Source organism: Maylandia zebra, linkage group LG14 (genome assembly GCF_041146795.1).
Source record: "Maylandia zebra isolate NMK-2024a linkage group LG14, Mzebra_GT3a, whole genome shotgun sequence".
In the NCBI taxonomy this organism is placed as follows: Eukaryota; Metazoa; Chordata; class Actinopteri; order Cichliformes; family Cichlidae; genus Maylandia; species Maylandia zebra.
In genome coordinates, this window is record NC_135180.1 from 16102651 (window position 1) to 16116040 (window position 13390).

General features: G+C 39.4%; 2 protein-coding genes across 2 annotated transcripts; both read left to right on the forward strand.

Moving 5' to 3' along the window:
- The first annotated feature begins 1409 nt into the window (after nt 1-1409).
- On the forward strand, nt 1410-9693 carry lbhl (LBH regulator of WNT signaling pathway, like). Its single transcript, XM_024805005.2, has 4 exons — nt 1410-1795; nt 5128-5203; nt 6457-6751; nt 8741-9693. Exons 2-4 carry the CDS (start codon nt 5132-5134, stop codon nt 8809-8811), a joined length of 438 nt encoding a protein of 145 aa, XP_024660773.1. The 5' UTR covers nt 1410-1795; nt 5128-5131; the 3' UTR covers nt 8812-9693.
- Nucleotides 9694-10709: 1016 nt separating this feature from the next.
- On the forward strand, nt 10710-12509 carry c5ar1 (complement C5a receptor 1). Its single transcript, XM_004543971.5, has 2 exons — nt 10710-10807; nt 11001-12509. The coding sequence occupies exon 2, from the start codon at nt 11013-11015 to the stop codon at nt 12045-12047; it is 1035 nt and encodes a 344-aa protein (XP_004544028.1). The 5' UTR covers nt 10710-10807; nt 11001-11012; the 3' UTR covers nt 12048-12509.
- The last annotated feature ends 881 nt before the right edge of the window (nt 12510-13390 follow it).

Below are 13390 nucleotides of genomic sequence, written 5' to 3' on the forward strand. Positions count from 1 at the left end.
CTTGTTGGACACTTGAAGAAAACAGAGCTATTATTACAATGTTATTAACCCATTATTGCCTCGTGTAACATATTTGATACATACAGTTTTTTAAAAAGTTTTTAAATGTGTTTTTTAGACTTTTACATAATCAGTGTAACCTTTTCCCCCTGTAAGCACAGATAAATTGCATAATACATTTTAAGCTATAAATTGCTTAAAAAATGCCGGACGTAGCAAATAGGACTTTTAAATTGTCAGAAGATTCAATAAATGTTCCATTTAAAAAAATATAGTTGTGCAAATATAAAACACATAAAACGTTTAGACATTTTATTTTGCACAACCTAATCAAATTATTTTAATATCTGTGTGCATTTTGTTGCAAGCATAGCAATGAGACCCTAATTCAAATTGACAGCAGACTTGGAAATTATAAAGTACTGTATCTTTTTTTTAAGGCTCGGAAAGAGAACTGATTTACATTTAAGCAAAGCAAGCAAGCAAGCAAACGCTCCTATGCTATGAGTTTGAGACCATTATATTAAAGATGTCCCTTCACTTTGACATACAGAGCCAAAGAAAAAGAAAGAAAAGTGAGTGTTTAGAGCAGTCTTAAGCTTAAGTTTTGGCTCGTGTATGTTTGCCAAGTGCTGACTTCATTAGCTGTAACCAGCTTGGCCATGTTCAATATGAGCACCCACCACTGTAACAGACATATGATATAAAATAAAGAAAAGCATGGTGTGTCCATTTTTAAAACAAATGAATCGGAGATGGTATAACTGACACTCGAGTTAATAGGGTAAGCACTGTCCTGCTTACGGAGGAGTCTCAGCTGTTACATCACGGGTGGAGTTCCCTGATTTCTTAAACTAAAAATTCATCCAGGTTCTAGAGAAGAAGGATGCCTTTCATGTTGCGCAGGCTCCTTTCCTTCCTCGTCCCATATCTATCCTATTGACTTAGGCTGCAAAGGGGATTAAACACTAATGTTACTAGTGTGCTGCCTGTTTTGCAATACTTGCTGCCTGTTATATATATATATATACACTGTATCCCCTTCCCACCCCCGAGCCCTTGATCCCTGGGCTAATTCCATGAATCGTCCAAATCTAAATCCACTGATGGAGCAACGACACACACAGAGTCATGATGGGGAAACAGACAGAATGGGAGGGATAGAAAGGATTTCGTAATAAAACATGCAAATGCATGTCCGTCTCATGTGCAGTTGTGGCCATGGCAAGTTGATTTAAACATCCGCCAACAGCACGACCACAGGCCATCTGTGTGCCCTTTGTATGTTTCTGTCCAGATGCACCAGCGACCCAGTGTGCCAACTCATCAGAGGGGACTGTCAAGCCTGCCTGACGTCACCCATGCAGCCTCCGTAATCAAAAGAGACGTTAATCCTGCTCCTCTCCAAAGCCTGGCAGCGGGGTGGGACAGGGAGGGATAATGACAGAGACACGAGGAAGGAAGTCGGATACGGGAGACGGCGGAGAGCGTGTACGCTTTGGACAAGCGAACTCAGCACTGAAGTGAGACACGGGTGCTCTCCTGCCTGAATAGTCGAGCCACCTCCTTCACCATCTGCTAAACACCTGAGATCCCTGAGAGTTTGGAGCCCTCCCCATCCAGGTTTCGCCCTGGAGGCTGAAAACCTCATTGAGGGTCCTGCAGGGGGGGACTGCTGTGGGAGTTGTTCACCTCCCCCTGCAACCCCTCTCGTATCACCAGCGGATGAGCCGAGCTTCACCACTGTGACACTGTGCCAAGATGGAGAGGACATATGCCTGACAGCAACTGATGGGTAAGAGGTGATGAACCTTGTGGTCGTGTGACTGTGTGCACTTTAATTCTTGGATAACAATTAAATTGAAAACTGCTGCAAGTCCCCCTCAGGTTCCACTTTAAGATCTTATCGTCACTGTGCATCTTCTGAAAGTAACTCAGCAGAAGTGTCAGGAAGATACAGTCATGTACAGTCAAGCAGCAGATTGTGCCATTATCAGAAATAAGACCCACGCTGTGGAAACATATAACTCTTGATGACAAACTCATTCCACCCTTAGGTCACCTCAGCAACTTTTTCTGAAGCTTTTTGGTCCTTGTGGGCAGCTGTGATAGCAGATGGATCCATGAACCCTGTGAACTTTAAAAACTTCCTCCAAGTCACAAATATGGAAACAGTCGTAACACATGGTCCACTGACCATTAATAACTAGCTTTACACAATAGTGTTTCTGGAGGTTAAACAATAAACCCAGATTAACATAGACAAAAATTGTGACAAAGTATTCGACATCTTTAAAAATATGAATTAGACTGAAACAAAACTGAAACTATTTTGTGAACTCGGGAAAACTAACAAAAATAAAATAAAAATGTTTCAAGTTCTGTTTTTATTGTTTTTCCTAAATGTTGCCTCTGAGATATTCCCACCATACAATAATAATTAGAAAAGCTAAAACCGACAATGAAACTAACAAATAATACACTTAAAATAAACAAGTTCAAAGAATATAAACTAAACTGAAAGAAGAAAATCCCCTCTGGAAACAAAATACAACAAAACTGATCCACAAAAACAAAAAGTCAAAATTAGATAAAAATAAAAAATTAATTAGAAATGACAAAACTAGATATTGGCCTGACCTATAAAAGGTTTAACTGGCATATATTGTACATGTTGGAGATTTCACAGGATCCAGTCTTATTTATTGTATGTTTGTAAAAAGTGAAAACGCTTTTCTCCTTTTTTTTTTCTTACTTTTTGCGTGTTTTGAATGTTTTTGTGGTCTTGAAAGGTCAAGAGCAAACAGAGGCCATGAGCCATTTCATACCTCCCATCTCACATTTTCAACTACAGAAACATCTAAGTGTAGTGATGCTGGGGAAGTATAAAAAATAGCAACAATAAAATAGGAACGTTTTAAAGTTTGCTGCAATCTTTCCTCATGTTTTCATCAGTACGTTTTCATTTATTGCACAACCGCAGCACCTTATAGTGTAACTGCTGTGGCCAGATTGTGAACCAGTTATGTGGCCTCTGACCTGAAAAAAAAGTAAATGTGTGAAGTTAGAAAAATGAAACATCTACAGGAAAATGTGAGAGAAACAGGAAATGAGATAAAACTTTATCGTTTTAATGATCAAACGTTTTGCGATGGTGCGGCTCTTTAGCGCCTGTAGCTTCCTCTTTCTGGTGACACAAATCTTCACCTTTAGGTGTAAACTTCAGGCTTGGTTTAACACTAACACGAGTAATATTAGATGCATATTTTAAAACTAATCATCTGGCCTGTGCGCATAAAAGAAGCCTAAATGTCTGCTAGTGATAAAGCATACTTTTGCATTAACAGCCAAATGCAGCGCACAAGGCACACAAAGCCCGATTGTTGACCGTGCTAAAACGTGCAGGTGTTTAGAGCGAGTGTACATGAGAGGGATTACATGGGGGTTAAGCTCATTCATCATAATAGTTTCCAACCCCAGGTGGCACACAAACAGCTTAGTGCAGCACAATTGTCAACAGCACAATATCAGAAATTGAATTGTAGGGCCGCGCACATTCACAAGTGGGTCAAAAAAAAAAAGATAGAGTACTCCCAAAGCTGATCCTATTTGGGGAAGAACACGATGTCCTCATTTTGCAAGTTGTGCAAACTGGCTTAGCGTTTCTTCAGTTGCATGTAGTCACGCAATATGTAACTTTGAGCATGTCAATAGGAAAATCACAAATCGACTGAAGTCAGCTATTAAAAAATGATTCAATGAGAGAGAGAGAGAGAGAGAGAGAGAGAGAGGGAGGAAGAGGGAAACAAACTGATGGAAGTCTCAGGCTACACACGAAAATAAAAGAAAACAAATTATTTTTGGATTTCAAATATTTTTTACATATTCTCAGACCATCCTTAATGCTCTTGATCCAAAGCACTGATCCTCATGCATTTTAATTTTGGCTGGAAATGCCTTTGAAAGCTTCCGAGCAGACATTTGCATTGGCTTGTTTATGCTCTCTTTTGTGCTTTGACTTGATGCAAGAGTGAAGAACTGGGGTCTGAGTGCTGCATATCTCAGGAAGAGGTTAAAAGGTCCCGTTCATCTTCTCGGCTTCTATGTAAAAATAATTAGATTTGCCTCTTTAGTTTGATGAGACATGTGACTGCAAATTCCAAAAAGTAGATTAGATCTGTCTTTCAGTGGAAATTTCATTAAACACAAAGCGAGACTGAGCAGACTGTGTCATTACACCAGGCAACAAACCGTGACTGGTACTTATGGAGAGAGGACACACGCTGAGACATACTGAGAAATAGAGACAAGGAAGCAAGGAAGAGGGATAAAAAGAGGATTCAGATGGATCCTCAGCCCTTCTTAATCCCTTTCGTCTGCTTTTCTAGACAACGTAAACAGACTAAAGTTGGCTATGGACACAGACTTATCCATGTAACTGAAACAAATGGCTTCATCAAAGCTGCTGGCGGCTAGACGTCTGATGACCGTCATGTAAACATATTTTTTTATGTAACAAAAACTTTACTGATAACTGAGGCAGATTGGGGGGTGTGAGGGACGCAAGCCAAAACAGGATGCTTGGCTTCCTGTCAGAAAATAAAATATGATCGCCAAACTACATAATCCATTTTTGTATCAAACCCCATTTGAGGTCTGCACTAATCTAGAGAGTGCTTGCATGTATTAGGAGATGCACATATTTGTGCATGGTCGGACCAGCTTTAACCAGCATGATGTAGGGCAGGAAATCTCTGACGAATGAAAAGCCGGGCATGTTGGATAATGTGATCCTAGTGTAATTCAGCAATGACACAAGCGGCAATGATGCTGTTTCATGGAAAACCAAACGACACAATTTGTAGTTCGATTGGCACGCAGCAGTGGGGGCTGCACAGCTGTGTCAGCAGCATCATGAATTTCCTTTGAGCACTTTACATTAAGCTGACATTTAGATTGCACTTCAATCGGGGTTCTGGACTCTTCTAAAGTAAACATGCACACACTCATGTGCTTTTGCAGTATTAGAAATAATTTTTTAGTCCGTGCTAAATGTGGTGCATGCTTTTTTTTTTTTTTTTTTTTAATTCCTCTTGTAGGATTGATATAAATTTGTTTCACCTGCAGAGGTATGGAAGAGATGAGTGGTCAGAATCCAGAATGTGAAGACATGCAGAGTAAAGACCAAAGACTGCCAATCCAGGTAACATAATACCCTAGAATCATACTGCGACAGATCTCTGTCAAATATTTTTAGCATAGCAGCTAAGTCTGATTGAGTTATAGTTGTGTGGATGCCTGAAAAGGCATCCACACAACTATAACATTAGCAGAAAATTAGCAGAAAATTCTGCTCTTTCTGCTAATGTCGGCTTTTGGTGCTCATAACTTCTATACTTTTTGAGATATTGAATGTTTTTTGCAATATTTTTTGCCCATTTCTGCCATATTATCAGTGGCCTCACTGGTTTTCCTTGCCGGGTTGACCTGTGTTTTAGCTCAGTGAGATGAGCATCCGTTCTCAGACTGGGAGGCCCCGGTTCAAATCCCGCTTATGGCAACATTTCTTTCAGTTAACAGTTAAACTTTTTTAACTCTTTTCAACACCAATTTCAGCTTTTTCAGCCCTTTTCAGTAGAATTTTCAGTTTTTTCACCACTTTTCAGCACAAATAGCAGCTTTTTCAGCTTTTTTCAGCAAAAACCTCTTTTCAGCAGAATTCTGCTCATTCACCTCTTTTCAGCAGAAATTCTGCTGACTGAACTCTTTTCAGCAGAATTTTCAGAATTTTCACCTCTTTTCTGCCCAAATTCTGCTTATTCACCTGTTCTGCAAAAATTTCAGCCTTTTCACCTCTTATTAGCACAAATCTCAGCTGTTTTCAGAAAAAAACTCTTTTCAGCAGAAATTCTGCTGATTCACCTCTTTTCTGCAAAATGTTTAGCCTTTTCACCTCTTATCAGCACAATTCTCAGCAGCTTCTGCTCATTTCAGCACAATTCACAGTCTCTCCACCTCTTCTTTGTGAGAATGAGTATGGCTCAGTGAGATGGGTAGCCGCCTTGAGACCAGAAGGGCCAGGTTTGAATCCTGCTCAGGGCAACGCTTTTCTTCAGCGTTAAGGCATCCACACAGTATTTTCGCAGGAAATGCAAATTTTTCTAGTTGTGATTGGAGTTCTGTGTTACAGTTGATACTTTAAAATGTCTTGAAATGCTTAGCTGAAGAGACTCAAATGCAGACACAAACAAGGATTAAAAACCCGAATAATAGTAAGTACACAAAATCCAAGGCCCCGATATTGCGTAGGTGTGTGTGTGCATGTGTGTGTGATTCTGGGATAGATAAGGAAAAACATAAAACAATTTGTAGAATTCCTAATTAAGTTTATTTACAGGCTTCTACAGAGTTTTAATTCAATATACTGCTCATGACACAATCAACTTCTTCCCCCAGATCTTTCCTGACCCTGTTGAGGTTGTCCTGGACCCCGAGACCTCTCTGAACTGTCTGGGCCACGAGCACGAGAAGGAACGTCTACCCTCTATTGTTGTGGAACCAACTGAGGTGAGCGAGGTGGAGAGTGGAGAGCTGCGTTGGCCTCCAGAGAACATGGACATGGAGGAAGATGAGGAGGACCTGTTCTTGGAGCAGTGCATCCCCCCGGCCAACATTGCAGATTGGGGAGAAGAGGAGGAGGAAGAGGAGACATCGGTTATACTGAATCAGCAGCAAGGCTTGACACTCATTGGTGAGTTGCACATAAGGTAGTCGCATATATTCAAATGCTGTTTTATTACAAATTGGGAAAAAAAAGAAAACATATGCATGTGAAACCATAAACATGAAATTTTGTTTGCTGCCCCTATACTCACTGTGGTACCGCTTATTTTTAATCACTTTAGTTTTTATTAATTCCTATATAGAAATTAAGCTTACGGGATCAGTTTATTAGGCAGTCAGGTGACAGAAAGTTTTGATAAGTTTTAGATACATTGGTAAACAAAAGGTTTCTCATTTCTCAAGTCAATGTCTGTATTTTGTATGACAGTATAATTTCCTTTTTATAGCAGTTTTTGAGATAAACATCACAAAGTGCTTCACAACGAAATACCAGACACACAGTCATTATTCAAACAAGACCATCCTGTGTAAAGTGTAAAAGTGGATGTACTAGCTGGAGCTACAACCAAAGGTACTAGTACCATTTCTAACTTTCAGTTGGATTGGCAACCCACAAAGTCATCCATCTCATCCTTTTCCAGTTGCATTTTTGAGAGCTCAGCATTAGAGCTCTCCAAATCAGGAAGTAAAGCCTGATGATTCAGACGGAAAAACCACCACCCCTCTGCCACTAACATACTCAAAGATGTAACCTAACATGTAGGTACAAAATGGTATTAGTATTAAACTATTTCTGTCAGGGAGTGCATACACAAAAATCCAAACAAGGTGGATTTGCCTGGCAAACAAAATCGTCAACATTATTGTGGTGACTTGCTGCTGTGGTTTACTTCACAGCCTGTGGGACATTACTATTAGGAAACATGGAGAAGAGTAGAGGTTTCTGCTACATCTAATTGATGCAGAGTTACAGACGGAGGTAAAGTTATGGAGAATTGTCCCATAAAACATAAAACAATCAACTGTTTAAACGGTTTAAACTTTGGACACAAGATTAAGGACTGGGGAAAGCTTCTGAATGACTGAAAAAGACAAAGGAGAGAAGGTTTTTAAATACAGAATACAGACTACAAGGTGTGTGAGTCTTTGCCAGTGTCGAAGCTGTTAATGAAATGCAGTAGTATGTATTATATAGTTAATGTAAAGGATTAATAAGTCAATGCTTGTTTATTTGGAATATAATTTGAAATGTTTTAATATGTTTTGCTTTACTTTTCGGCTACTCAGGAGACATCTAAGCTAATGATAAGGTATGCGCAGTACCCACTGCAGTGCAGTACCTGAAGGTATTACAGATACTGCACTGCAGTGGTTTGAATCATATAACACACACCAATTAGTTAAACTGCAGGAATGCCTTAAATATATAAGAACCTGGATGACCTCTAACTTTCTGCTTCTAAATTCAGATAAAACTGAGGTTATTGTACTTGTACAAAGTCCTAGGAATATGGTATTTAACCAGATACTTACTCTGGATGGCATTACCTTGACTTCCTGTGACACTGTGAGGAATCTTTCAGTCTTTTTTGACCAGGATATGTCCTTTCTCACTCACTATGTGTTAATATGTGCATTGAATCACTACTTGTTATTAATCTCCCACTCGCTTCCACAGCATGTGTTTTGTCCTGTCTTCCTCCCCTCATCCCAACTGGTCACGGCCGATGGCCGCCCCTCCCCGAGCCTGGTTCTGCTGGAGGTTTCTTCCTGTTAAAAGAGTTTTTCCTTCCCACTGTCGCCAAAGTGCTTGCTCTTAAGGGGTCATATGATTGTTGGGTTTCTATCTGTATGTGCTGTTGTAGGGTCTACCTTGAGGCGACTGTTGTTGTGATTTGGCGCTGTATAAATAAAATTGAATTGAACTGAATTAAGAAGCGCTTGTTGCTGGTTTTTATTTTGGAAAATACGCATTCATTAAATTTATAAAAAGAAAGAGTAGGAAAAAACGTTTCATCATGTTTAAGGCACCAGAGCGGTATGAAAAAATAACTTGTTCGGTGAAAGTATTCTACACTGAAATGTAATTTTCAAACTCACCCTATTTTTTCTGCAGACCTTCAGTCGGATGCATTCAGAGATGACACTCCTACACTTCCACCCAGCAGTGCTCCAGCCTTCAACTGAGCTTACCTCTGAGGACTCACCGTCTGTGAGAAACCAGCGAGGAAGCATCGCAATATGTACTTATGACAGCAACTATGACAAAATTAAACAAATACTGTACTGATAATGTGTTTTACACGGTAACAACTCCATGCCAGCTGGGACTTTAATGTTCGTCTTTATACCAATGCGCACAATAAGAGGTGAACTATGACAAGACTGCGTGTGCAACGGGAAGCAAACCCACGTTCTTCCAAAGTCAGCAATTTTTAGAATTTCTAGAGAACATTTTGCTGACTCTGTGTTTGATCTTCTTTGTTATTTCCTGATTTTGTTAAAAACAGGAAATCCTGCCACTCAATTTTCCTCACATGTATTTATGTTTATGCAAATGTGTTTCTCTGTCTCTTTAATTCATTTTTCTGTCCCACAGTCAGTCTTCTTGAGGATATTTACCTAGTCATATCTTTAGTATGTAGTATGTGTTACAGTACTGTAAACTGAGTTGGCTGTTCTCTGGACACACATGCAGTTCTGCTCTGATATGTCTTGAATGTTTGGAGAATCACATTTTTAAAAACCTACTTTGCGTTAAAATTCAGGCATGATATTGTTCGATTTAAACTCGTCTATGAGGCAGCTACATCATGGGAGTGACAGATGCTCACTGCTGTTGTGTAATATCAGCATTTTCAACAAGGTTGCAGAAATGTGATGCATGGTGATCAACACAAAGGGAGCTCTACTTGTTTTCTATTACCACAGCTGAAACTCTAGTTCTTTTACTGTACTATAGGTTGTGAGTAGGCTAATTTGTGAATAATATGTATATATGATAAAGATGATGTGTTACTGTAAAATTATTGTTTCAAGTTTGACAATAAAGTCTTTTGTCCCGTTGAAACAGGAAATCATTTTTGAGTGTTTTTGCAAAATGATTAATTACTGCAGAAAATAAAAAGGCCTTCACACAGTTGAACAGTTCAGTGTTATTGGCACTACAATACACCAATGCAAAACTAAATACACTGACTGAGGAAGCCATTCTGGACCAGGCTGTGACTCATTACAGCTGGAGGTCCTGGGAGTACAGCCACTGTGGCCTCCTTAGCACCATGGCCTGATACACAATGATACACAACCTCCTGCCACATAATCCAAAAAAAATAACAATTAAATACTAAATTATTTTATAACATTGCTTAATCCATTATCAAAAGACAGGTGTTAGGTAAAAGTAGGAAACATATCTAGCTATCTGAAACCACATACAATGAAATCATGCTGTAAACATCTCAAAAACTTTATTTGCTCCTTTATAGCACATTGACTAAATCCCCCTAATGACTATAACACTAGGCTTAAAGGTCTAAAAAACCCCCCGACCATTTGCAATTGGGAGTACAACTGAGATTTATATTTTAAAACTCTAACACTTTTAATTTCCTAGAATTTCACGTGTGGCAAGGCTACAGTACCAGCATGCTGTGTTGTGTGATTAGACGTCACAGGGCTACTCCATGACATTTAGTATTCATACTTTAAACACGATTATTAAGACTTTTATTTTGACAAGATAGACATTTGAAGTAATTATTTTTAAAATTACCGATCCTGACATATCAATAGACTTTTATTTTATAGTGAGCACTGAAATAAGGGAAAAATAATTTGTAGCACTACCAGTAAACTGGTGAATAAAGCAAGCACGACAAAGTAGTCGAGGTCAGCTTCCATTTGTTTTGTTTTTTTTCTCAGTGTATGAACTATGATTTAATTATTTCCTGTGAAGTTACAGCTAAATTTTGACATAAAAACGGCATTTTTACATTAACCAATTTTTTTGATTGCAGTCATCAAATGTACACTCACATGCAGAGGACTTGTACTTTTAGCAGGAATCTTGTGCAACTGTGTTTGCATGGGGTGGGGTGAGAGTATAAAGCACAGAAGCAGACCAGCTCTACAACTTCCTCTCAGTGGTGACAGAGCAACACAAACAGAGGCTGAACAGTTGGTGAGTTAATACTAAAGTATTAGTTTGAATTTAAAAAACAAACATTAGCTTTTCTGGATTGAACTGTATTATTTTAGTGAATCATGAAAATCTTTTCGATGAAACATTTGTCACAGATATTGTTGAATGAATCATTCTCTCATTCTAATGTTAATTTTATGCACGACACTAATCTATACTCTATACTTCACAGTTGTAAGGAATCATGGATTACGGTGACTATAATTACACATTTCCTGATGATAATAACACATTTCCTGAGATTATTGAGTCTGTGACTCCTGAGATTCAGCCGATCCAGATAGTGGCTCTGGTCATGTACAGCCTTGTGGTCCTGCTGGGTGTGCCTGGAAATGCTGTGGTGGTGTGGGTGACGGGGTTCTGTATGTCCCGCTCTGTCACCTCCCTCTGGTTCCTCAACCTCGCTCTGGCTGATCTTCTGTGCTGCCTCTCCATCCCCTTGCTTATGGTCCCTCTGGTCCATGACGATCACTGGCACTTCGGTCCGCTGGCCTGTATGCTCATCAGAGGCCTGTTTTACCTGGTGATGTACTGCAGCATCCTGCAGCTGGTTGTGATCAGCGTGGATCGTTTGTTGCTGGTCATTAGACCCATCTGGTGTCAGAACCACAGGCGACCCAAACAGGGTGCTTATGGATGTGTTGCTGTGTGGGTCCTGGCCCTGATAGGCAGTATCCCACAGTTTGTGTACGCCAAGCAGATTGTGGCAGGTGACGAGAAGAGAGAGTGTAGGATGGAGTACACTGTAGACAGTGCCTGGCCTGTCTCTGCTTTTCGCTTCCTGATTGGATTCATTATTCCTTTCCTGGTTATTCTAGTTTGTCACTTGGTGGTTTTCAGCAAGACACAGAGGAGAATGACACGAGGTCGGACCCGGTCCAAGAAAACCCTGAGGGTCATCATCGCTGTGGTGCTGAGCTTCTTCTTGTGCTGGATACCTCTGCACATTGTGGATTTCCTCATACTGACCACCCCTCGGGCTTCCCCTGTGAGCCCCAAACTTCACTTGGCACACGTTATAGTGCTCTGCCTGGCTTACTTCAACAGCTGCCTCAACCCTCTGCTCTATGTGTGTCTGGGTCAAAGCTTCAAAGACAGCATGAACCGCTCACTGCGTAACATCCTCCAGTTCATCAGCGAGGACCCGACTACCAAGATCAGCATCACCCATATGGACACCAAGAGCACCAGTAATGGCAAGGAGATGACAACAATATGATTGTGTACTGACTCTAATACACAGACAGGACTGGTGTAATATAACAATTTCCATCACAGTTGAAGTTTCACAAAAGAATAAGTAAATTCTGCTGGCCTTGGCTTGGATATGAGCCATTAGATTTGACTTGATTTATATGAGCAAAAAAAGGTCTGTGGATACAAATACCCTGCCTTCACTTTTCATGAGCTACTAAGATTTTTTTCTGGTTAAGTTCGGTGGTAAGTAAATATGTTTTAAAGAATCGTTAGAGGTTTCAAATGTGGAACCGTTACTCATTCTGCAACATTTCTGTGAAACATCATGTCTTATGCAACAAAATTCTTGGCACTTCTAGTTTTTTCTCTCACAAAAGGAATACTTTAGATTCTATTAAGGTATTTGTTTTTTATCATGTATCGTTTGCCTTTTTGTCATGTTTTTGTTCAAATTGTTTGACAGAAATAAAATATATACACAGAAGTTTGATTTCTTCACACCTGTAATTACAGAAAGGTGCAGTAAGTGTTATTTTCATACACCACAAGAGGAAGACACACTTTACATCTCTGAAGCTTCATTTCTCAGGGTTAAAAAACAGGTGGACCTTATGATTAATAACCTGAATCATATAAGTGTATTGGACACTACATGTGGCCTACTGTGGCTGCTGTAGGACAAACATGTTTCAAACATGTTTCAAGCATGTTTTCTGAGTGCATAATACTATTTTTTTACCCACTGACAAACATTTCAAGTCCTGCTAAATTGTAATAAGCAGAAAATCGAGCAGCAAAATGTAAAACTGCCTGTTTCCATTTAATAACACATTAATAACCTATTAAGAAGTGTGACTATTACCTGTAAATATCTCTGGTAGTTTCTGTGTAATAAGCAGGAAACAGCTGCAAAATGCAGAACTGCCTGTCTCTATTTAATAACAACTAGCTGATTAAAACAAACATTAGCAAGTCTTTAATGAACTGGAAAGACTTATACAAAATGCAAATTATTAAGTTGAAAGGAATAATACATATGAATATATTAGATTTGTATAGAAGTGTAGAGGACCCTCTTAGGAAAGAAAGTGGAACTTATTATTAAAATGTCCAGTACATAAAAATAAGATGCCATCCATGTTCTTCCACTTGTCTAATTCAGGGTTGATTGACCTCTAACCATCCAAACATCCAGCCTCTCTAACAGCAAGTAGCACCAAGCTGCCAGCTTCCATAATGCTTCCATAATTTCATAGAAGTAATGATAAAATGCACGATTATAATTTGTGCACATAGTAAAACAATTAATTCTGTCATGGGCCTGGGTCTGTGACCTGGGGATCATGTGTTATTTTTTGAGTTTAA